This window comes from Passer montanus, unplaced genomic scaffold, assembly GCF_014805655.1.
Source record: "Passer montanus isolate IOZ18808 unplaced genomic scaffold, ASM1480565v1 scaffold55, whole genome shotgun sequence".
Lineage (NCBI taxonomy): Eukaryota > Metazoa > Chordata > Aves > Passeriformes > Passeridae > Passer > Passer montanus.
Window position 1 is genome coordinate 4,763,723 of NW_024370485.1, and position 24,982 is coordinate 4,788,704.

General features: G+C 37.2%; 1 protein-coding gene and 1 long non-coding RNA gene across 3 annotated transcripts in view; one reads left to right on the forward strand and one right to left on the reverse strand.

The window, feature by feature from the left end:
- Window positions 1-524: 524 nt before the first annotated feature.
- CRY1 (cryptochrome circadian regulator 1) overlaps window positions 525-24,982 on the reverse strand; it is a 40,324-nt gene continuing 15,866 nt past the window's right edge. The window contains exons 2-14 of one of the 2 annotated variants that reach the window (XM_039725572.1): window positions 17,378-17,486; window positions 13,938-14,080; window positions 12,372-12,556; window positions 10,960-11,048; window positions 10,243-10,383; window positions 9,836-10,147; window positions 7,097-7,248; window positions 6,797-6,999; window positions 5,937-6,038; window positions 4,802-4,894; window positions 3,548-3,619; window positions 3,342-3,449; window positions 535-1,193 (exon numbers count right to left, since the gene is read on the reverse strand). In XM_039725572.1, coding sequence (XP_039581506.1) covers window positions 3,346-3,449; window positions 3,548-3,619; window positions 4,802-4,894; window positions 5,937-6,038; window positions 6,797-6,999; window positions 7,097-7,248; window positions 9,836-10,147; window positions 10,243-10,383; window positions 10,960-11,048; window positions 12,372-12,556; window positions 13,938-14,080; window positions 17,378-17,486 — 1,705 coding nt within the window. In that variant the 3' untranslated portion in view covers window positions 535-1,193; window positions 3,342-3,345. Of the gene's footprint in view, window positions 1,194-3,341; window positions 3,450-3,547; window positions 3,620-4,801; window positions 4,895-5,936; window positions 6,039-6,796; window positions 7,000-7,096; window positions 7,249-9,835; window positions 10,148-10,242; window positions 10,384-10,959; window positions 11,049-12,371; window positions 12,557-13,937; window positions 14,081-17,377; window positions 17,487-24,982 lie in introns of both variants that reach the window. The other variant, XM_039725573.1, reaches the window with a different exon arrangement.
- Window positions 1,200-3,229, forward strand: LOC120510110. Its single transcript, XR_005629421.1, has 2 exons — window positions 1,200-1,617; window positions 1,791-3,229. It is a non-coding gene; the product is annotated as an uncharacterized LOC120510110 (long non-coding RNA).

Below are 24,982 nucleotides of genomic sequence, written 5' to 3' on the forward strand. Positions count from 1 at the left end.
TTCTAGGATTTTAATCTGGGCACCCACTCAAGTAGGAAACTAACCTAGTCATATGCAAATTCATACTGCTTCTTCAGAGATCTTAATGGTCTAAGAAAACACTTAGATACAACTTCTCTAAAAATCTGAGAGTATTGACTGAGCATTCAAGCAAGTCTGAAATCAAGATCCTCAAAAAGCAGCAAATTAATGCATTGCAGGAAAGACTTTGCAGCTATCAAGCAAATTGCAATTACAGCAGGGAAAAAAAAACCCAACTCAAACACCTAGATTGTGAAGAAACAGTTATTAAATACATTGGTAAAAAATATTTCATGGTCAGAATACATACATCCAGTTTCAAGAAACAGGCCTGGATAATTTGAATATTGTTTTGCTTCATGATTACTTGGAAGTAAAAGGTAATATAGTTAATTGTTTATGACGTCCAGATTAAGTCTAAAAAGAATATTTCTCTTTTTTCCTGAAACAGTTCTGTTTGGAAATGTAAGCAGGAGCAACAGACTACACAAAAGACAACCATATGTATCTATATATACAATTTTCTTTTATTAACAAGGTATGTCATTACTGAACAAGGCAACTGAGAAATACAAGGACTGGACATATACATGAAAATTTTACAACTGGACTAAAATTGGCATGTGTTTTATATACAGATGTGAGTAATTACGGTTACAACTCTACTGTATTTGATTAAACACAGTTCTAAGCACTTACAATATGAAAATATGAAATTGATCATACAGAGCTCAAGTATGGAATCTAAAAATAATGATTTAAAAACTTTGAAACTTTCTATTTTCATCTGTTTTTCAGAACAGCACTATAGCATTTCCTACTACCATATACATGAAAGATTATCAAAAATATATTGATGGGTCTATCACTAATCATGAATATTTATATTTACAATAAGTTAGCAAATTCTTCACCAAATACTTTATATACAAAACTCAATTTGCCCTTTGTGAAAGAGTCATTAAAAAGTTAAAAACCATAGAAATGCCAGTTAGAAATAATGCATTGCAAAAATTGGACTTGTTTACAACAACTGAGAACAATTGAAAATAATTTATGAAAAAGTATGTACTTTTAGAACATGAACTCTCACAACACTTTAGCTCCAATACAGAGTAGCAGGAATTTTGTCCCAAGTGTTCTTTGAGTGGCAAACTTCTCTTCCAATCAAGCTGCAAGAAAAAAAGAAAAAAACATTCTTAAGCAGTTTGATGTGAGTCTTTGAAGACAGAATTCAAGGGACCAATATTGTTTCCCCCCTTCTCAATGCAGGAAGCCCTGTCCCAATCTGTATTGGCCCAAATACTCTGAATTCTTATTTCTCACCTTAGAGGCTAAAAGAAGGAAACAAAACAAGAGAAACCCAACAAAAGCCTCTGTACTCTGTACTTGAGTGCTATTCAGAAGTGCACGACCTTTTGCCAGCAGTGTTTTTGAGTATGATCTTGGCTGATGTTTGTATGGACTATAATATGCTTTTGCAGCATGCTTTGAACACCCCTAACGAAATCATCTTCTCTGCCAAACTAAAAACCCCTCCAACCTGTCTCTCAATTGAAAAAGAACTTAGACAGGAACCAGACGTTCGCTCTGCAGGTACTTCTTCTACACAGACAAATCTTGGCTGATGTTTGTATGGAATATAATGCTTTTGCAGCATGCTTTGAACACCCCTAACGAAATCATCTTCTCTGCCAAACTAAAAACCCCTCCAACCTGTCTCTCAATTGAAAAAGAACTTAGACAGGAACCAGACGTTCGCTCTGCAGGTACTTCTTCTACACAGACACGAGCACCTAAGGAATTCTGCAATACAAAACACGGATGCTGAATGAATCTACACATACTAAGGATTAGACAGCTACTGAAACACAGACTCTGTTGGAATTATGTTCCACTCAGGCCCATCCAAGTAACAGAAATCAGTTTGAGGACACAGAAGCAGTTTATAGGGCTTCCAGTATGTGAGAAAATAGCAGATGGATCACTCACTAAGGTCTCAGCTCACTTGCTCAATTGACAGCATTATGGAAACAATGCCGTGGTTGTGCACTGAATCAAATCAGTACGACACAATTGTTCCAAATGCACTGCAGTAACTTTGATGAAGTGCTGCCACTGTATAACAAGCAAAATTAGATCTTGCTGTCAAAACCAAATAAAGTAGACTGAATTCCCCTTTTTATCTCTAGAGATGATGAATGTATCTCCTACACTTGTTGCATGGAATCCCTGTTTTCCAGTTCCAATAATGTCTCTCCATGTGCTATTATCTCGCTTGTTGTGCTGTTCTTATTCTTCAAATTTCATAATTGACCAGTGCTCCACTTAGTTTTTTTTTAAACATCTTGATCACTTTTAACCTTTGCAGACACACTTCCAGTCTTGAAATCCTGTCCTCTCTCATTTCAGACAGTCCTCCTTTATTTGGCTTCCTTCCTTAGTAATTACTCTTTGATTTAATTTAGTCTTAATTCTTTTCAGGTCACCTTCCTTGTTCCTCTCAAATCAAGCTTACTGGGGGAAGAGGTACAACAATTTTGGCCTTCTCTTTCCTCTATCCTGTTCCCAACTTTAAAAACCACAATTGACTTATCTTCTCTATGTTGGTGATTTTACACATACAAAACTCCTTCTCCAGTTTTCTACTTCTCTCTCCGCATTGTCACACCTGTTTATGTGCATCCATCTGCAATGCCTTCTCCAAATTCAAGTCTTTTTCACCACAGCGTGACAAAGTTGGGCACTCTGAGTAACCTGCTTCAATTACAGGCCAATGACAAAGGCTCACATCTTCAAATCTTATTTGTCCCTACATCTTCACACTCAAGAACCACATCAGCATTTTGCAGGTTTCTGCCAGTCTAAAACATGTACTGCTTAGTCCACTTATATATCTAAACTAATCCAGGCCCTGAGCTCTTCCTTTTAAGTTGTCTTAGTCTCCTGATTCAGATCACCATACATTCATACAAACCATGCTACTGGCACAGCTTAAGGTGAGATGTGGGAACAGAGAGTAACTGAAGCTACTTAAGCAGCTCTGCTAATGTATTAAAACCACAGTTTATCCATCTTCCTTTCACTAACACCTGGATCTGCGTCTGATGATCTTCAGTCTGGCTCTATTTTTGCAACTACTTCCTATCTCATACTTCACAAACTCTCGGAGCCAGAATTTCATACTGTCTGTACAATCCCCAGAAAAGAAATATCTACAGCAATAGTTGAGGATCCTTTGCATTGCAGTGACATAAATGTTATCACAGACACAAAATCTGTACAGAACTTTGATAACTTGAAGGTGCCTCAGATCTTACCAGTTTAATTTGTGCTCTGTCGCTGGACTTTTGGTCCAACGCTCTGAGTTTCTTCTTCTGGATTTGGGCGTTTCCCTGCACTAATGCCAGTACCAAGGGCCGTTCTTCCTGATAATTTAAAATCAGTGTTTACATTAAGACTCTATTGCACCCTTATACATCCAAGAAAAGTTTTTGGATTTTTTTTTCATTATTGTTTAAATTACCTGCTTGCAATAAGTGTGATTGCTGATTGTCTCCATGAGCATAGTGTAAGATACTACTTGCTTGACAGTAACCTGTTCAGATACAGTAGATATTTATTATACTACATAAAATTTAGAGCTGCAAGCAAGTGTAAAATCATGTTCTGTACCACAACAAAAAGGAGCCAATTGATTTATTTTCCATCATCAAGAATAATCCTGCCAGAAACTATCCTGAATGCAGAAGAGTTCTTATGCAAAAGAAAAATAAGCCTCATGGTAGTCTGTAGCAGTTAAACATATATGCACTGATATCTGCAGAGTGAACATTTAGTGCCTACATATTTATGCATTATATTTGCAACAAGTAGAATGCTTGTATACTCAAACACTTTAACTATAAGTTGTTATAAATTTTAAATTAAATTCTAAATTTAAATTTTACTTCTGCCAAGTCCTTTTTATTATTTTGTTATAGCAACACAAATTAATCCCTGGCATAACTTAGATGTGGAAAAACAAAAAAAAAGCAAATTAAAAGAAAGATGAGAACTTTCTTCTGATCCATGTGAACTATCTACTGGCAACCTTGAAACTGAGTGTTCTGCGTGAACAGTGCAATCAGCAGAAGCAGTTGCAAGGTTTCTTGTTCTGAACAGTTGCGGTGTTCCAGTTACATTCTGGGTGCTTAAACAAAACACAGATTACAGCCTTTCCTGATCAGTAAACACACCACCTCTGTTAAGACTGCAAAGAAACAAACAATTGGGTTAAATTTCATTGCAACTTGGATCTATCACAAACCACAGCTTAAGGTTCTGTATACCTAAAGTAACACAAATTTGCTTCCACAATAAGAGACTATCCACACAAAACTGCGGAAATTAATTATATATGGAAAGAGCGGTAGTGAAATCGGGGAAAAGATAACATACAAATTTTGAAATCCAATACACAAGATGAACTTCTGGTTTTCAGTTTCTCTTAAAGTAGCCTAGGATAATGTTTATTTATTTTTTTAGCCACATTTGTGAGCCCTCCCACTCAAAGCATACAAATACTGCTCTAGATGAGCACTTTAGAGATAAAAATGACAAGACAAGCAAGTTCACTCTAAGAAATAATTTCTATGTTTCAAGAACAGAAACAAGGTCAGTTCATGTTGTATACAGCAGCTGTCACCCAAAATCTATCCATGCTACTTTGACGTTTTGTCTGGTTTTCCATAGTTGCAAGGATTTGGAGATCCTCTACAGACAGGCACTGCCATAATACCTTGCTGCTGAATTCCACTTGTTCCTGTATGAGAGTCTCCCAGGGCACATGACTGAACAACAGAATGACCATCACCAGTTCCCAGCTGAGCTCCTGGAGAGGCAGGGAAAAGGCTTAAACATACCAGAAGGTAAAACTCCCGTTTTGGGATTTAAAATGTGGGGGGCTTATCCCCCTCTTCAAGACATTGGCTTTTTATTGTGGGTTTTAAACTTCTTTTTTTCAAATCCCCTCATTACTGGTCTGAAGCTCTAAAGGTTATTGTCTTTCCAAACTCCCTGAACCTCCTACAAAAGGAATACATTTCTGATGTGAAAAGCATAAGTACATGTATATATGAATGCATTTTAAAGAGAAAAGAGTGCACATGATTTTTATAAAAATAAACCTTTCTTGTCTTATACATGTCCTCAACTTATAAGAAAAAAAAGCACCAGTACCCTGCTTTAAGGAGTTTGTATTTTAAATCTTTAGGAGAACTGTACTGGTTAAAAACAATAAGGTCCACCTTCCTCCACAATCTGCTTCTAACCTTGACCAAAGCCTACAAAGAATATAAAACCATTAGATTTCCAGTTCTGCTGTACCCTTTTACATTGAGGAGTCTAAGGTGTATATAGCATTTAAGATACACCATGGGTTAATACAGTCTTAATACTGTTCTTATTTTTTCCTAGTAGAAATAAATAAAATTAATACATTTAATAGAAATAAATAAATACCAGTAAGCAATCTAATGCCAGCATTAGAAACCTTTACAAGTTAACAATTCTCACTTGAAAGTTCACAAGTCACTCCTTATTACACATATCAGGATGCTTATACACTTCTAGGACAAAATCATATTCAAATGCTTTTGAAATCAAATTGTTTGAGAGCAGTTAATATGTAATTTTTGGAGGGGGACAAACACAGATGAAAAATATTTGCATATTTGAGATTAAAAAAATAATTTAAAGATGTCTATATACAAGCACTATGAAGCAGTGAATAAATTTGAAACACTTGTGACTTGCATTCAGAATTGTCTTATGAAAGCAGTTCTTCCTTATAATACAAAAAGGCAAGGGCATTATAAAAGAAGTTCATGTAGTTCAGTATCAATAATTCTATGTATTGAAATAATTTGACTGACCTCCTGTACTACCACAACCAGAAATGCTTTCTCCTGGTGAATAGCCCATTAGGCCACCATTTCCATTTCCATTTGGATTAGAAGGCACAGTTGCAAGAAGACCTAAAAAACAAGACAAAATATATAAAGAAAGATAGCTAGAGGGAAAAAAAAATCAAGTGCAGCATTCTGTTTTCCTTGTGATAGCCAACTCTTTACCCTCACCTTGAGTGGTTTACTTTATGACAGGAGAACACCTCTCTGTCTTGCCTGCTTCTGTTTCTTGCCAAACAATTTTAGTTCACATTTACTTGATTTTTTCTACACCACATTCTGCATAACTTTTCCAATATTCCTTAGTTACACATATCGAGTATGTTGGGTTTAAGTGCAATATATCCTGATTCAATACTCAGTATCTGAACATGCTGACTGCTCACACCTTCCTGAGCAATACAGTGCACCTGGTTTAACTCTCAGAGCAAAGGGGAAGAATCCACCAAGGGCTGGGCTGGTGCCTACTTCTGCAACAGCATTTGCATAAGCAAATAGAGTATTGCCAAAGTTACAAACCATATTAAATTTCCAATCACCGGTACTAAAACTTAACTGTACAAGAGTTTATCAGAATGCACGAAAGACCCAGCTTAACAAAAACACTTCCAAAGACCCAGAGAAAAATAATCCAAGCAATATTTGGAGAGGCACTCCCCTCAAACTCTTTCCTTTCTCAGTTACATATAATATTTTCTTGGATACAAACCCTGGTCACCACCCTGAGCTTAGACCTGACTCTCACTGCTATAAGACTAAATTATTAATTGCTAGAAGGTGAGAAAAGTTTCATATAAATAAATAAAGCAAATAATCTATAATCATACCCAGTCCTCTGTATCGTGAAAGCTGCTGGTAGATCTGTTTCATCCTCTCAATATTCAGACGGCTTGCCTCTGCGTGGTTTACCATTGGCTTGGGATAATTAACTCCTATAATACATTTTGCAGCCTTCTGGATGCTTTCTGGGGCATTCCAAGGATCATAGATGTATTTTGCAGGGAAACCTCTAAGGACTGGCAAGTAACGTCTTAAAAAAATAACAAAAGGGTAAAAAGGTCATGTTAAGCATAAAGCTGCTCAATAGTTTAAGCAACACCCACTGCAATTTCCAGATTGTGAGTTACCTGATATAATCCCCATTTGGGTCAGTTCTTCTGCCAAAACCCACTGGGCAGTAGCAGTGAAAAAACTGTTGAAAGAAGGAACTGCAGGACAGCCACATCCAGCTTCCTGCATTCACACTCCAATCTGCATCAAGTAACAGCTCTTCAAAGACCTTAAGAAATCAGTGCAACACGTTAGTCTGGGCATGGTGCATCTTCAAGACATTTACTTTTTCAGGATTAGCTCCTGAGTTTCTGATTTATGCTCCTTCTTAACTGGTAGCATTCACAGAATGCTCAGTATGCAATTGCAAATGCCTTAATGCCAAACTCAAGAACAAAAGAAAAAATTCATAACCAGGCTTTTATCCTGTAAACAAACTTGTAAACATCTCAGCAAGCTACATATTCTTCTTGAAAAATAAATCCCCAAAGGATGGCTGGAGCCTCATGGCTTCCAAGTGGTATTTGCTATTTTCAGAAAAATTTCTTCATCACATCACAGCTGAGTAAGCTTTGCAAACTTCCAGAAAATGGGGAACATACAAAGTACATTTTGAACTCAAATTGCTGGTCTGAATACCTCAACTTGCACAGCACCTTTCACTATGTGAGGAATCCCAAGAGTAGAATTCAAGAGTTTCTGGGCACCCCAAACATGCAGAAGTTGTGTTCTTAAAGCTAATAGTTTATCTAGCATGTCACAGTTCTGACAACACATTCAAATTCCTGGAGGCATTATGAACCACCAAGAACACTGAAGAATGGTATGACAGATAAGAAATTCGGGTCTGAAGAAAAAAAAAAATCTTCCAAACACTTTGATTCTAATTGGTTACCCCTATTATATATATATAAAAAAACCCCAAAACAACAACAAAAACAAAACAAACCCCAAAAAACAAACAAAGAAAAAAAAACCCCCCAAAACAAACAAAAAACAACAACAAAAAAACCACAAAAAACAAACCAAAAACATAAACCCCCCCCACAAAAAAAAAAAACAAACCCAAAAAAAACACCCAAACAAAAAAACCCCAAAAACTCCAAAACATTAGCAAGCTGAAGATTTATGAGGGTTTTACTTTCAATCTGGAGCTCAGTAGCTGTGAAACATTCAAGTTTCCAGCACTGATTGCTTTTTCATCTTCAACACAGACAGTACTAACTTGTATAAAAGGAAGTTTATCTGCTCAGTCAGATCACTAGCAATGCAGGCTTACAAAAAACAGAGCGAAGCCTCATTCTGTGAAGGACAACCTCAAGGACCTTTTAAAAAAGAGTGCCCCTAGAAGTAGTTTTAAGAACAGATACTTATTTAAAACATTTTTTTGCAAGTTCTGATTTTCCTTTTGAACTTGCATAAATTCCAAATTGACCACCTTTCTTCATGCTAAGGCACTAAAAACTCAACATCATAGTACTGCCATCCAACTTCAACAAGTATTATTCCTGTACATGGTCTAAATAAGGTAATACTATTAAGCAATGGACTCTCTCAATCTCTTTCTCCATATACTCAATAAGGCATTTATTCCACAGTATACACTAAGTGTTACAAAAGTATCTTTTATTAAATATCTGCACCTACTTGAAAAAAAAAGTGTTTTGAAAAAACAGGATTTATCTTAAAACACTTTCAAAAAATGTTTCAAATAGATGGTGACTCATAATGCAACAAGATCTTTAGACATGAAGTGTGTAAGCACACAATTGTTCCACTAGATGCTGCCATGTAGTAAGACTTTGGAAGTAACACCACAGGGAATGCCAGATTAACTTTTGTTAGCTGTGGAAACTTGAGTTGAACATCTTTCCACTGCACAAGTCTGGGGCCTTCAAATATCTGTATTATTGCAGAAGTAAGAACAAGCTGCCATGTAGCTATAAATTACAGCGTAACTTATCTGGAACATACTGAGTTACCTATGTATGTGCATCTTCAATATCTGTTTTGTCAACTACAGAAGTAACCAAAATTTCTTGAAAGGCGTTTGCTTACTACTGATTTGTTAAGGAAGAAAATTTCATATGATTATATACATATAGAAATATGATGTCAAAGTCCTGATGGCAATGAAATTGTTTAGATTTCAAAAATAAAACTGTCTGATTCTCAATTTTTCACAGGTTATTATTGCTCAGTAAAAGTTATGCTATGCTTCTAAAAAGGTAAAATTGATTCAAAGGCCTAATTAGTGAGAATAAATTATTCCCTTGTTTTCTTCAAAAATCTGACATCTTAGATTTGAACTTCAGCATCTTATACTTGCATAAAATTAACTGCATTGAGCCTTCAGCTAAATCATGTTGCCTTTACTCACAGTTCTAACATTGGGCAAAGCGACAGAAATTGCTGAAAGGACATTCTCAGTTTTTAGTTTTCTCTCTTTTATTCCCACAGTATTTACCCTTTGCAGGGAAGCAGATGCAAGATATAAACAGAAATTGTTCACACACAGAATGATTGGAAAAAAAATTAAATTACAATATTATTACTGTAATTATTTGTCAAGATTTAGGAAGAAATCTCAAATTTGAAAGAAACTTCAGACCTACTCTGACTGCAAGAATATAACATTCCAATAAAAGGGGAGATTCAAGAGGCAAAATTTCAGCACACCTGATTTATCAGAACTGATTTAGTTTTGCCCACAGTTTAAGTTTAAAATTCAACTTACACCACACAGCAACAATTCTAGAATGACCACCTGAAACTTTAACAGGCACTTTAAGAAATTCGAGAATAAGAAACAATACCTTCATTCCTTCTTCCCAGCTAATCCAGAGGTCCCCTCGAGTCAGAAAGCATGCTACAGCATGCCGGGCTAAATGGTGAATCCAACCTTCCTGACGAAGTTGTGTCATAATTGCATCAATCCAAGGAAAACCTGTCCTGCCTTCTGCCCATTTGGCCAAAGCCTCAGGATTCTTATCCCATGGAATTTGAACACAGATAGGATTCCCCTCCATTTTATCAAACCGTGGATTGTTAGTCGCCGCTGTGTAGAAAAATTCACGCCATAACAGCTGGCCATAGAGGGAGAGGGGAGGGGAGCTGTTCTTTTTTACCTGAAGAACACCATTAAAGAAAGACATTTTATTAGGAGAAGTAGGGGATAACCATGGCATCCAACAACATGTATCTGACTGTACAGAAGTCCTACCTTTTTGTACAGATCCGTTAACTTGAAATAAAAGAGCCGACAGGACAAGCAGCCAAAGCGGAGGTAGGGACTAAGCCCCGTAGGGCTTGCCAGAAGGGAATTTGCATTCATTCGTGGTCTCTCAAAGTTTGCTACCCAAGCCTTAAAAATACAAAACAAAACAAAACCCACACAGCAAAATTAGACTAGAGGCTACATAGCAACTTGGAAAGAGAGAAATCACGCACTGTCTGTAACTAAATCCAAACAGTGGACAGATGGTCAGGTCACCTGCGATACACAGGTGTTCATTTTGAATCAGCAGAACCTCTAGAAGGCAATTCAACTCAATGCAGAAGGCATGGACTGTCTTCCAGAGCTATCTGTGCCTTTCTTTTAAATACACTGGAAACCTAGACAACTAGCAATACATTGTCAGAAGACTTCCCCTTCAAAGTTATAAAATATATGGTTTTTTAAAAATGAAATTACTTCCAAAATAAAATTAATTTATTTATAGTATAGAGGAGTAAAACAGACTGTCTCTAAAATTCATATCAAAGATATAAATTTTATCTTTAAAAAACAAACTATTGATTTATATAATTGAGGCTTTGAGTTCAAGTGTGTGGGTTTGATTTTTTCATGAACACAACTTGCCCAAGTCCCTTTAAGTTTCACAGTAAAGAGTAACTATGTTGCCCAGCTTTGTCAGACTTGCAGTGATCTGCAACACACCTTTCGTTCTAAATGTCTTTCTAAGCGTGTGAGAGCTTCAGTTTCTCCCCCTGGCCATACTGCAGAAGGCAAACCATCTGTGTCAAAACCTGAAAGACAAATTGAAACAGGAAATTGCTTGTTTGCTTATACTGTAAGGCAACAAAATTATAGCATGTTGATACTTGACTACTGCATCCTTAGAAAAACCCTAAGTTGGACACCTGAAAAAGTCTGTTTTACGACAGTACACAACCAAGTCTTCTTGAAGAATATCCAATACCTCTAACTCGCAGCAAAACTCAAATTTTGCCTTTTACATTTACATTAATATACATCACAAATTTTAGATGCTGAATTGTCTTAATTCAGTCTCAATTCTTCTGGTCTGGTTTTTTACATGAAGTGACCCCTCAGATTTTCCAAATCTGCAATATGCAGGCTATCCTAAAACCATAACTTTTTTTTAAAATTACTATTAAGAAGCAACAATTGCTTTTGTCATTTACAGAATGTCTAAAAACTTTTGCACCAAGGTAAAAGTATGAGTGCCATTTTCAGAACATTCCTAGATATCACTAACCTCAACTTAAATTACAGAGATTGTAAATTTGATGATGAACACATACTTGAGCCGCAAAAGAAAGATAAAAAGAAGGTAATCAGATTTTTTCCACATCCTCCCACCTGCCCCAACATTGCTCACCAGATGTGTGGGAGAACTTGTCTGCCTATAGTTTAACCACTGCATAGCAAGATCATCGCTTCTTATAAAGGCTTTAAAAACCAAGGTCTGTTTTGTAAGAGTTTGAATGGACTAGACAGGGAAGTAACAGGTTACCCAAAATCTGTCCACACCCTTTTTTTAGCAATTTGGAAGTCATAGCACATTTGCCTGTATTTTGGGATGTGTGGGGAAACAGGAAAAAGATGAGGATCTTCAGAGGACAACAGATGATACTATTCCTTAAAATTATGTTTATAGAAACTTAAGACTTTTTTTCTCCCATAACCTTTTTTCCCCCTTTAGGACCTTCTAAAGTAATTAACTGTGTTATTAATATATTTTTTCAGTATATCAAGAAAAGCGCGCGAGTTTTTTTAACATAGTTTGTTAAATGACAGAAAAATGACCTGAAGCACAAAGATAAATGAAGTGTACTTAATACAAAATTAAGCATTAAAGACTATTAATTAGTAGCTTAATGATTATTTGGTACCCTGGGAAAATGGCTATGCTGTATTACAAGAAATAATGCTGCATTACCAGAAAACAACCAAAATTTACAGAGTTTATTATCTTCTTTTCTTCCTTTTGTATGCCATAATTGCATCAGGTTAACAATTACCCACTAGCACGACCTCATTTCTTGTTTTAAGTGGCAGATTAGATCTTAGTTGTTTCAAAATGTCAAAGCAATCTCAGAACATACCCAGCTCTTCAAGTGATGGCACACCATATTTCTCATCATGGTCATCAGAAACTGGAGTAGTACATTTTTTCATTACTTCTGGGGTTATAGTCTCCACAGGCATCTCCAGGGGTTCCATTCTACTAATTAGGGTCTGAAATCGCTTGTAAGTAAGAGGAGGCTGTCCTCCATTTAATTCTATTATTCTATATTAACAAAAAAAAAACAAAAACAAAAACAACAGAAAAGCATGTCAGGCAATAGTATTTAACAGTTTTTCTTATAAAATATACACACCTATACATACACAGAAATATCTTCTTACCTCCCTCCAGCTTATACAGAATCCCAAATATACAGGGTAATCCAGACACTTAGAACTTTAAATATACCATCCTTCTTTCCCCAAGAGGGAGACATATAAACTAACTGTTTATAACCAAGTCAATTTTCTTCATTCCTGAATTATAGAAATTCCCTCATGAACAAGGATATAATGAACATGGACAGCTCAAAGCAAAGAAAATAACAGATCAGAAGCAGATAGAGATCCTAGCAACATGCAGAAGTATCCAAGTCACATAGAAGGCCACAGTATTTACATTCAAAGAAATTCACTTTCCCCTTCTGGTATTGAGAACAGTAGTCAATATTAAAACTGTCTTAATATGGGAGGAAATTAACATGTAGCTTTTACACACTGACTGCCTAAAAACCACAGTTTTGTGTTTTGCATTACCATTTTAAATATATCTGCAGTCTTGGAAACAAAGAAAACATCAATGATTTGATGTTTAAAATTTACAAACTGATAGATGGAACCAAATGCATATTTAGCAGGGTGTTTGGGTGGGAGGGGAAAAAAATTCCAATTTGGGATTTAAAAAAGTAATCTATTGGTTTCAAAAAGTAAATACTTCCAATTTCCCTGCCCTCCCATATGTCTAATAGTTTCTTATAGATCAGCTTGTAACAGAATAAAATGGGCAGCTACCACAATAAATCACCTAATGTTAAGAGAAGACAAGTTATACTTGTAACAAGTTTGTGGATTATGTTTCTATAATAGGGAATTAACACCAATAGATCTGTGGAAAAATATAACAAGACATTAAGGGATAGCAAACAATCCCCAATTACTTATTGAATAGATAATTGGTAGGAAACAGTTATTACAAAATCTTAAAGGACTTTCTCATAACTTGTGTACAAAAAGTGAAATAAAGACAAAACAAACAAAGCAACTAAACAAAGCCAGATGTTATTTGGAAGAACCTACAGGTATGTTTGAGTAACTTAATTATCAATGACAGCTAATTAACATACACCTTATTTTCAAAAGAACTCCAAACTAAAACTGTATTTCAGATTCAGTTACATATCTTTTTAGGAGTTTCAAAGTTCTATTCAGTATGTAATAAAATTTGGATGGATGGATAAAAGTGAAACATAAAACAAATGTGTAGTTTTCCTAACTATGAACTGTCTGGTGCAGAAAGTAGCCCACAATATATAAATAAATACAACATAAAATTCCAAAGGTTTTTTCCCCTCCTTTTTTAAAATTCAAGGAAAATGGTAACTCACTTGTCCAGGTCATACAATGTATGTGAAATCCGAACAATGACCTCCACTCCCGCTTCACTAGCCAGCTTCTTGATAGCTGCATCTCTTTCCTTCCCAAATGGTTCAGAATCATATTCAATAGAAAGTTTTGCAATGTTCCATTCCTACAACACAAACCAAAAGTGTGGTCCTTTAGCAATTCAGCTGCATGATGGAGGGTCAGGGAAAGGAGAACTGGAAGGACAGGGGCAGAACGGAATGTCAGCTATTACCTGTGGATAGTTATCAGAGATACAGACAGATCCAAAATACATTAGACACCCAGAATAACAAAAATAAAGTCCAACTTTTTGGCATCTAAGTAGCTATCAGGCACAAAAAGCCTCCATCTGCCCTATTACTGTGGGTGCTCAGTAATGCAATGTGTAATGAAAAACTTCCATGCGAATTTTGAAAACTCATCTCTAACTTTAGGATCCACATACCTTAAGAGACTCAACAGAAAAGGAAGATGACAAAGGCTGTCTTCTGAACATGGATCAACAGCAGTACCTTGCTCTACACAAAAGCTTTTTACATGTCTGTCAGCTTTAGCAGCAGAACCAAAGTTTGAAGGGAGGGGGTGGAAATACTGCCCCACCCTATCACCCAACATTTTCTTTATCTTTTCCAAATCCCTTCTCCTCACTCAGACAATCTTCAAATTCTTAATTAAAAAAAAAGAAAAAGAAAAAAGTCTATCTTCTACAAAGAGAATGCCTTATGCCTTGAAGTCTAATATTGTTTATGTCACAGATGTTGCTACCAAGGCCAACAGCCACAGGTGAGGAAAAAGAAGGGAACAAAGGGATAAATAACAGCTAAGGCTTCTGCAACAGTAGGAAACTGGAAAGGTGAAGTATGCACAAGATGATCCTAGAAAGCCATCACTCCAATCAAATACCTTTCTAATCCCTCAGAATCTTAATGACTTGATTTAATACACCATAGTATTTCAGAGAATTTGATTTACACCAGAGACAAGGGCACCCAATGCTAATCACCCAGGGTGCGATTCCACTACCGAAGTCCAGCTCTCTCCTAGATGAAGCCCAGCCCTGAGGATAGATGATTCCAAGGAGTGCTTGCTCTTTGAAACAAGGCTGGGATCCCGCCATGCTTAAGTCTGCCAAGACTAACCCAGCAGGCCTTAAATCCTCAAGGAACTTCCTACACCATCACACAACATTTACTTCCCATTTCATAATGCTCCATAACATAAAACCACTGTCTGACAAGCTGCAGCAGATACTTTTCTAAACCCTTCTTTCCTCTCATGTTTTGTAAAGACAAAAAAGAGTGTCCAAGACACAGAGTAGAGTCCCTACAGAAGTCAAGAAACTCTGAGACACCTGCTGTGTAATGTGAATACACCCAAATCACATCAGCATGAGCCAGGCAATTAGAAGAATCAGAGACACAGACAATTTTGCACATAGTCATACTGCTGAATGGTTTTAGCCACAGTGATGCATTAAAAAAATTACTCATTGTTTCAATTCTATTTTCTTTACTGAGCCAAGCCCAAAGAGCTAAAGATAGAAAGCAGACCAGGACAAATTGAAGAGAATGGGGCAACAACAAGCCAAAACTTAAATTAAATGAAAGAACCTAAAGGTGTTTGAGGTCTTTTGTAAAGGTAAAGATAGATCAGTGTTCTGCCTTTTGAAAGGAATTGTTCAGACTGTGAAAAGGAAAGCCTCACCAAGAAACAGCTCATTCCCAGGAAATCCACAGATGCTGGCATCTGTGATAGGGCTCCTGACACCTGATAGGGCTCTACAGAAGTTCCACTATCTCCTACCCTAAGTTAATGACTTAACTAAAGTTATTTTTCCAAACTTAACTGAATTTATTTTTTTCATTTGTGTTCGTTCTTCAGGGTCAGGATCATTGCTCACCTTTGAGAGATTTAATAGGGATGATCTAAAAAGCCTTGTTCAGTGTTACAAGCCCTTCACTGCACTGCAAGTGTCTGATGTACAGCTACTGCTCTGGCAAAGAAGTTGTGAGATATAATTACAAGACATAGATGCATGTTCCAGGTCAACTTCACTCAAAAGTGAAGAAATCCTCAAGAGCTTCAGTAAATTGTCTGAGCATAGAGGATGTCCTGAAAAGCCCCTTAGTGAACCAATATATGATAAAGACACTAACTTGAGGAACCAGAAGACACAGACAGTTGTGAATGTTCTTTTTGATTGTGGTGTGCTACCTATCTCACAAGTTATTTTAATTTTCTTCTCAGCGCTAAAATTAATATCCTAAAAATGTGGAAATCCAATGCTGCCAGGCATAGAGAGATCAGCCTAGCAGCAAAATCTGAAACAGGAGCTGTCAAAGTAGCCATTAAAGTATTTAAGAAGACTTGCCACAGGTTGCTCAAATCCAGAAGGCAACACACAATGGGAAGACCTTTGCTCCTACTTAAATGCAACCAAACTAACTTTGGCAGACAAATACAATAAGCTTGAGAGGTTGCAAGCAGCAGCTCATGCCACAGCACTCCTCCAGGAAATTCTTCACTGAGGGGAAATCAAGGAAAGACCAGGAGAAGTATCATCCAGTTAGCATTTCACAACAAAATCACAATAATGAAGATGGAAATGTGGTTTGAATTTTCAGCTTGATGTTGAAGACCTCGGAATAAAACTCATGAACATACAACCTCTTTGGAAAAATGGATATTTCCTTTTGTCCCCCAACCCCCCCCCCAGCCTCACTTGTTTCAGTCACCTCAATTCAATCGTTCTGAAAAAACTCTTCAATTTGCCCAGTGGTCATTTTTACAATACTATTATAGTATTACTACCTTAAATACACTATTATCCATAGACAACATATTACTATCAGTAGCAATCACTCACAGCTTTAATTCTTTCAGTAAGACCCCTTTCCATAAGAGCCTTAAATTTCTTTGACTAGAAATTGCTTTTTAGGTTACACTGTGCTTTTAACAATCTTACTACTAGAAAAAAGCGTATTAAATCACCTTTTATGGCCAAAAAGCAATCACAGCAGAAGTTTGGCCTAAATAAAACATTGCTTTTACAGGTCAGGCTTTGAACACAGATTCATGTGCACAGAATTTTCAGTACTACAAAGGGAACCTGTAAAGGAAAATGCAGTAATACACAGCACCTACACTTAGCAAAACATCTGAAATAAATTCTCTTTCTGAAGAGAAAGAAGCAAAAACCAGTAAAGTCTAAAAGCAACTCAGCTCAGTTGGTGATACGCAGACTAGAGAAGAAAAATTCAAAACTAACACAAATAACTTTAATGAGAAACTGAAAAAGAGTACATCAGTATTTGCATTGATAACTTGCACTGAATGAAACAGTACAAGAACTATTCCTCGTTGTTATTAGTTTATTGGTCATATTTGTGGATAGAAACAACAACTGCAAGGTGGTATTTACCTTAAAAAGCCTGGGGAAAACATCTGCTGGCTGTCCACGGATAACAAACAAACGTGAATTCAGTTTCCGCAGATTGGCATCAAGATCCTCAAGACACTGAAGCAGGAATCTGCAAGAATTTAGAAGAACATTTATTTTCTGAGGCAAACCAGACAATTTTACAATAGAAAAAGGTAACTGAGAAGAATAATCAACAACAATTACCAGACCTTGAGCGCCTTCTGCAAATTTTATTTAGTGTTGCATGAATGTCCACATCCTAATAACACTTGGCTTACAGTGGTGTGACACCATGTAATATTTTCCACAATACATAATTCATAAAACCAAACCACACTGTCATTTCAGTTTTCCCCTCAATGTTATTCAGCTCTGGAATGGACTAAAACATGCTCTAGTCTCAACTAAAAGTACAAGTTTCTTGTCATTCTAAAGACAGAAAAACTCCTACACTACAGAAAAAACCCAATGAACAAAGAGATAATCAGCTGTTGGCACACTGCTACTAAACTTAACCCAAGCCCTTCTTACAACACTGAACTGTTACTAAAAACAGCATACCATGACTACACAGTCATGACTATCCCTCTGCCCTTCATTTATAGAAACAGCCCTCCATATAACATATGCATCTTGGCTGTAATATTAAATAATTTCACCAAAATTATTTAATAAGCAAATTAGTATATCAGGCAAAAGAAAAAAAAAAGGGGGGGGGGGGAGAATGGGGTGCTGCAAAGCTGCAAGTGTTCAAGGGAAACAGGTAGCTACACAAAAAATGTTGAGACAGGTTCACATGCGCAAAAATTTATTAGTAGATATAATATCTCCAATGATGAAAGTGGTTTGGGGAAGAAATAAATACAAAAGGAAAGGGAAAAAAAGAAATCTACCTTGCACCCAGCTGGAAAGAGAAGTGCTAGAGGTCCCCAGATGAGCACCCTTCCCCTGGACTCTCTCCAGTCTAACAAATGGCCTCCATAATATTTCTCTCGTGGTCAGCAGGTTGAGGGAGGTGATCCTCTCCCTTTACTCTGCCCTGCTGAGGCCACATCTGGAGTGTTGAGTTCAGTTCTGCGCTCCCTAGCCCAAGAAAGACCAGAAACTACTGGGGAGGGTCTGGAGGAGGACTACAAAGATGGTGAGGGGACTGCAGCATCCTTCTTGCAAGGAAAGGCTAAGAGTGTTGGGCCTGTGTAGTCTGGAGGAGATTACTGAGAGGGGAACTTCTCAATTCATACAGATATCTTAAACGAAGTGTCAGGAGGATGGGGCCAGACTCTTTGCAGCAATGCTCAGCAATAAGACAAGGGGCAACAGGCACAAAATTAAACAGGAAACTGCATCTGAATACAAGGAAAAACATATTAGGTTCTGTTTTGTCAGGCCAGGGTTTTATGAGCCTTCAAAAGGGAACCTAATACACCAAGGATAGCTTGGCTATTACCTTTGGAGGCAAAGAATGAGCAGAATGGCTTCTGCTGCAGTGTTTGAAACAAAAAGGTTTAATAAAAGGCAAAATAACAAACAGAAAATCCGAGCCAGGTACAGAGGTCTGCTCCTGGTAGAAACACGTTCACAAAAGCAGTTCAGTTCTTTTGTCCTCCTCTTTTTCTACCTTATGGCCCAGGCGGGACTTTTTGGCTTCTATCCAATTAGGTGACCCCAAGGTTTTAGTGAAGTCTCTGGGGTCCTATAGGGTGGCTTTTCACCTGATCGTTCGGAGAAACTTCTGGGCTTCTTTCCTTTTTTGGGGGACAAAGGCTAGCTTTGCCACTCTGTCATTAGGGGGCACTCTCCTACACTCCTACAAAAACATTTTTGAGGGTAACAGAAGACTGAAACAAGCTGTCCAGAGAAGTTGCAGTCTTCTTTCCTGGATATATTCAAAGCCCGTCTGGACATGATCCTGTGCAACCTCCTCCAGGTGAACGTACTTTAGCAGGGACAGTTGGACCAGGTGATCTCCAGAGGTCCCCTCCTACCCCAGGGATTCTGTAATTCTGTACTAACAACATACATTTCACCAGGAGCTGCTCATGCGCTCTCAGCCATTCCTTCTTACGGTGCTGCCGGCACTCAGCAGAGCACATGCTGATCGGGGCAACTGCTGAGTCAGTGCCTGCTGGTCATTAATTGCTGTGCTCACACATTATTGCATCTCCTGCCATAAACCCCAAGCTACACCCAAAGGGGCAGGGGGGGAAAGGGGCAATTCCCACACTGCAGCCCGTTACTCCTGAGAAACCCTGCTGTAATGACACTGTGCAGGTGCAAGGCCACAGAGATAACACCTCCGGAGCAACTGCCTGGAGCTAGCCAGGGGAAGCAGTGCCTCGACAGCTGCAGACGGCGCCTGCTGAGAAGGGGCACAGCTACCCCACAAGGGCAGGAGCAGCTCTGCAAGTGCCCACCATGTTATGAAGACAAAGGCACTGAACAACCAGGTTTACTAAAATCGGGAGTTCCTGATTTTAAATCAGGAGTAAACCTGATTTTAGCACCTAAGACAAATCCTAAAAGCTAATAAAAGACAATGAAAGTGCTGCACCTTCTAGGAGAGATATAGCATACATGATTGCTGTAACCCTGCTAATATCCATTTTCTAAGTATTTAGCAATATGTAAGTGATGCCTACCTAACACACATTGCTTCCAACTTTACATAGGGAAAAAGCTTAACAAAAATAGCATCTAAAAGGCTGGGATGAACCTCCCCTGGCTGCTATTAAATACCTACAATGTGTGGCTCACTTGACCTGAAAGAGTAGGAACAGGCCTCTTGGCAGCCAGCATAAAAGAATACAATGGCTTCTTGGCTGGCAAACCATGTTTAGATGTTTAATGACTGGAATAAACCAGAAAGCCTAGCTTTTCCCACCTTCCTCAGTTTTGTTTTGAAAAAAATTCTGCAGTAGTTAGGAAAGAAGAAGAAGAAACTTCTCTATACTCATTTAATTAGAAACCATGCAGGAGTTATTTTAAGAATCAGATGAGAGTTGCATATGCTTCTATCAAAGAGAACTTGAGCCCTATGTCCCCAGGACAAAGTAAATTCTATTTGGACACTGAAAATTACAGCTTCATTTTCTTGTGTTTTTTTAAACTTGGAATGATAATTAGTCTTATCCATGTGAATCTCATTTTCAAGGACCATGTGCATTCACGTATACTTCACAAATCACCAGGAAGACAAACTGCAATGCTGTTCTGGATACCTTTAGAATAATCCAGGGAGTCAGGCTTTTTGGTTGGTTTCTTTTTTGTGGTTTGGTTGTATGGAGTTTTGTTGTTGTTACACTGGCTTGTTTGTTTGTTGTCTAAACTCATCCGACAGAGTAGAGGGAAAGGTTATGTAAAGAAACTGGTAATACAAAATAGTCCTAACTATTCCTGTATTTCAGGAAATTTTTTTTTTCCTATTGGCATTTCAATTCCCTCTATTTTCTCAGTCTCTTCTCTTCCTACCTGACTGATCACAATATGTAACTTCTAGTGTGGGCTTGCAACAAAATCCTATTCAAGATGGTAACATGCACTGACCCAGTCTCCAATTCACATCCAAGATCCCTAAACTTGCCCTTAATACTGTTTAATCTCTATTTGTTGGTTCCCCAAATCCCCTCTATTATCTCTCTTATCTCTCACCACACTCCAGCATTTCAATCTCCGTAAAACTCTTTCAGGTACTTAACAAAAATAACAGTGTAGACTCAAACTGTTAAATATATTTAGGAAGAGAGCAGGAGGGTGGCCAGGGGACACACACACTCCCCCTTACCTCAACAAAAACCAGAACAAATTAAAAACAGCCCAACCACAACTTGTGTTGCAAGACTCACAGAAAGCACATTGTTCAAAAATAACAGACCAAATCAAACTCTAGTGACCTTACAATATCTAGAGTAATAGCAATGCAAAAGAATATTGCCTTTGACTTCCAGAACACACACTCAGCTCACAGTTACTCAGAAGAAGCATGCCATTTATTAAGCATATTTGGTTCTTTCAGTGGAACCAAATGTGTTTTAACAAAATGTGATGTAAATAATTAATCACTTATTTTGTTTTCATCCACTGCATTTAGGCTATACTACATCTAAAAGCTTTTTTTTATTAGAGTGTTAAAAGAAGTCATCTAACATAAAAGCCTTTACACAGATTTATAGAATCACAAAATAGCTTGGGTTGGAAGGGACTTTTGAAGGTCATCTAGACCAATCTCCCCTGCAAAGAGCCTTATTCAATCAAATATGAACCTTCTTAACTAATCACTTATAAAAACATACCAAGAAACATAACAATCAAATCAACTACTAGTCATAAACATAGTTTTTACCTCCTCTTTTTCTCACTAGTACCCCTAAAACTTACAGAAGCAGCACAGCATCTTTAACTGAATGCAAAATTACTTGACCTTTTTCTCTGAAAAGATCCACCAAAATGCTCACAAACACATTCCTTTCACAGGCATGGTAAATTAGTCTATGAATTGAAAATGATTATGAAACCTCCATCTCATGAAAAGTATTTCTTTTCAGTAAATGAGCTTTAGAGGCAAAGTTTATTCATAGCAGCTATGAAGTAAGAGCTACTAGGCTTAAACTCTACTATACTTTATACCAGACTCTGGCAATGAGAAGCTATTTAAATCTCTCCCTATAATAACAAGTTTCTGAGTCTGCAATCTAAACAAACTCTTTTCCCCTCAACCTACCAGTCAATGGGAAAGCACTTTCTTTTGCACTTTGAATGAATTATATGAGCTAAAAACTTTATTAAGACACAAAAAGGATGCCCAGATAATTTTTATCAGATTAGACCGTCAGCCTGGTTTTCTGTATTTAGTCTCAAACATCCCTTAGGCAAACCAGAAGGAAATGTTCACTAATAATTTCACACTAGCAAACTATGTGAGGTACATGTACAACTGACACGATAGAGAGAGGCAGAAAAGACTTAGGTATTTTAACATGGGGAAGATGCTGATGCAAAGCACCCCTGTCTGCAAGCAACATTCTTAGAGAGCATTACTCACATTTTGCAAGAAACATCTAATTATGATATTCAGAACTTTCATGAAAATTGCTGAAGACTCCATTCTTTAAAAGACATGCACATAAAATCTCAGCAGTTAACTCAAGAAACTCCATAAACCTTCCTTGCTGTCAATCATACAAGGTATGCTTGGGGTCTAAAATATAAATTAATTGCCAGAAACTGGCAATAATTGCATAATATAGCTCATAATTTCAGCTACCATGCAACTGAAAGAAACTGATACCATCAAAGTAGCTATTAAAAAACTTCAATAAGTAATTGTTAACATAGTTAACCATTAACAAAATGACCTAAAGCAAGCACTACACCACACAATGTTCCTGGCTCTACTGTCTATATTCCTGCACTATTAACATGATTAAAGACTATAGAGGGAAGAAGTCAGGAGCAGCCTGTTAGAAAGGTAAGAATTTTATTTAGGGAGGAGACCTGCAAGGATACCTACAGACACACTATTTAAGGCTACCCTTAAGTCTTGTTTTGGGTTATTTTTAGGAGTAATAAACACCCAGAAACCACAATCAGATATAACCATCCTTGCCAGTACAAAATGAGGCAGTTGCTGGGAACTGAGGGGACTTGAAATGCACTGACTTCTCTTGCAGGTGCTATTCACATCTGAAAATGTTAGTGGGCTAAATCATTAGGAATAAGTTTTCTGAACTAATCCAGATTCTGAATTTGACCATTAGCAGGAGTGTTAGACTGCACAGACACATAAAATATAGGAATTCAGCTAGCCTTTCTCATTCTGAGAGGAAGTTTAAGAATTTGAGTGAAAAGGAACAGCGCTAAAACTTGTTCTGTTCCTAAGTTTAATACTTTTTACCTATGACTGATCAACTTCCAGCAACCCATCCAAACTTGTGTTTAATCTCTTTTTAAATACCTTTTATCTATCCACTAGTCCTCACACCAAGCCATTGATTTTCATCAATAGAAAAGCTCTGTCAAACAAAAAATGTTGTTACGGGTATTTGATTGTCACCCAGACTTTGTCTATCAGAATTATCTCAGGCAGCCTAATATCTGCTAGCTTTACTACCCTGTTCAACTGTTTTTTCCAACAATGCTATCACGTACTCCTCCTTCATCTGTCAGAGTTTTGTAGAGCTGGATTCAATAAAAAAGAATATTACACACTATTTAATACCAACCACATTTTATTAGAGAATATAATTTACAGCATTAGACCTTAATGTATTAATCACACAAATCACGTACCCTTTATTTCTCTTCAGAGAGAGAGCAAGAGCACTTTTCTTTCACACATACTTTGCCATATGTCTGATTAGGTTATAAGGAGATTTCAGTATAAGTCAAATATACACCTCATACTAATTTCAACAGGAATCACAATGCGAATACCAAATCAAAAACCAAAACTGAGTATGAGGCACTGAAGAGTACCTCAATATTGATGTCCCTTTATACAAATATTTAGTATTTTACCAAGATATTTTCCTGTTGGATTGTCACCAACTAACATGTCTTAGTGCAAGCAGTATATTCTTACGAAACTGTAAGAAGATTAAGCTCAGACAGGATTTAAGTGTTATGTACACTCCACAGCATCCTTTGGCAGCCAGCCTCAGTAGCATTTTCCTGTTACCAAATCAAGGTCACAGAGGCATCCCTTATTGTACCACATTGTTTCAATGAATCCCACATCCAACTTCCACATCCTAAAGTGGTATACAATAATACATTTCATAAAGGTATTATCTTTTGGGCTTATACACAAGAGAAGGAAAAAGTTTATGTTATTAAACTCTAGATACTTAAGTGAAGTAGCTGTGGGAGTTAACTAATCTCCTGAAGGGGTGCTCTACAGTCAGCGAAGAAAAAACAGCTCCTTTAGAGAGCAATTCAGGAGTACAGCATCTTTCATAACTTAGTATAGCTGATCCACTTGCAAAAACAATACCCAATACTGACCATGATGTGTGCCACTTGGCTTTTTTCCCCCTAATATTTACTACTGTTATAATCTTTTAGCCAAAGCAGGGCTGTGATGGACGACAAATGCAAGATACATCCAAGCCCATGTACAGCTGTAAAAGAGGTTCTCAGGGAGAAAAAAAGCAATTCTTTGAAAACAGATGAAAGAAAGGGCTTTGAACAATAATCAAGAGAAAACCATGTTTAAAATTTAATCTCTCCAAGCTCAGTCCTTTTGGGTGCATCTTCTTTGACACTAAGGAAAAAAGACTACTTCAGATATGGAGTAAGAATAGAACATCAACCACAGCAAGCAGTACTGCTTGATTAGGAACAACAAACTCATTTGAATCAAACCTATCTCACATTGGGCAAAAAGCTGGCATTTCCTTACATACCATCCCTCATTAATTTCTTTTCAACTGAACAAACTTTTAAAGGTTAGCATTCCCCAAAGGAAGGAAACGCACAATTTTTTTTTTCTCCTCTTCAAAAGGAGATTTATAACTTCTCCTCTTCAAAAGACATTCATAATCCCCCAAAGATGAAGGGAGCAGGGTAATAGGCAGGATTACAACCCTGGACTTTTGGAGATATACTTTT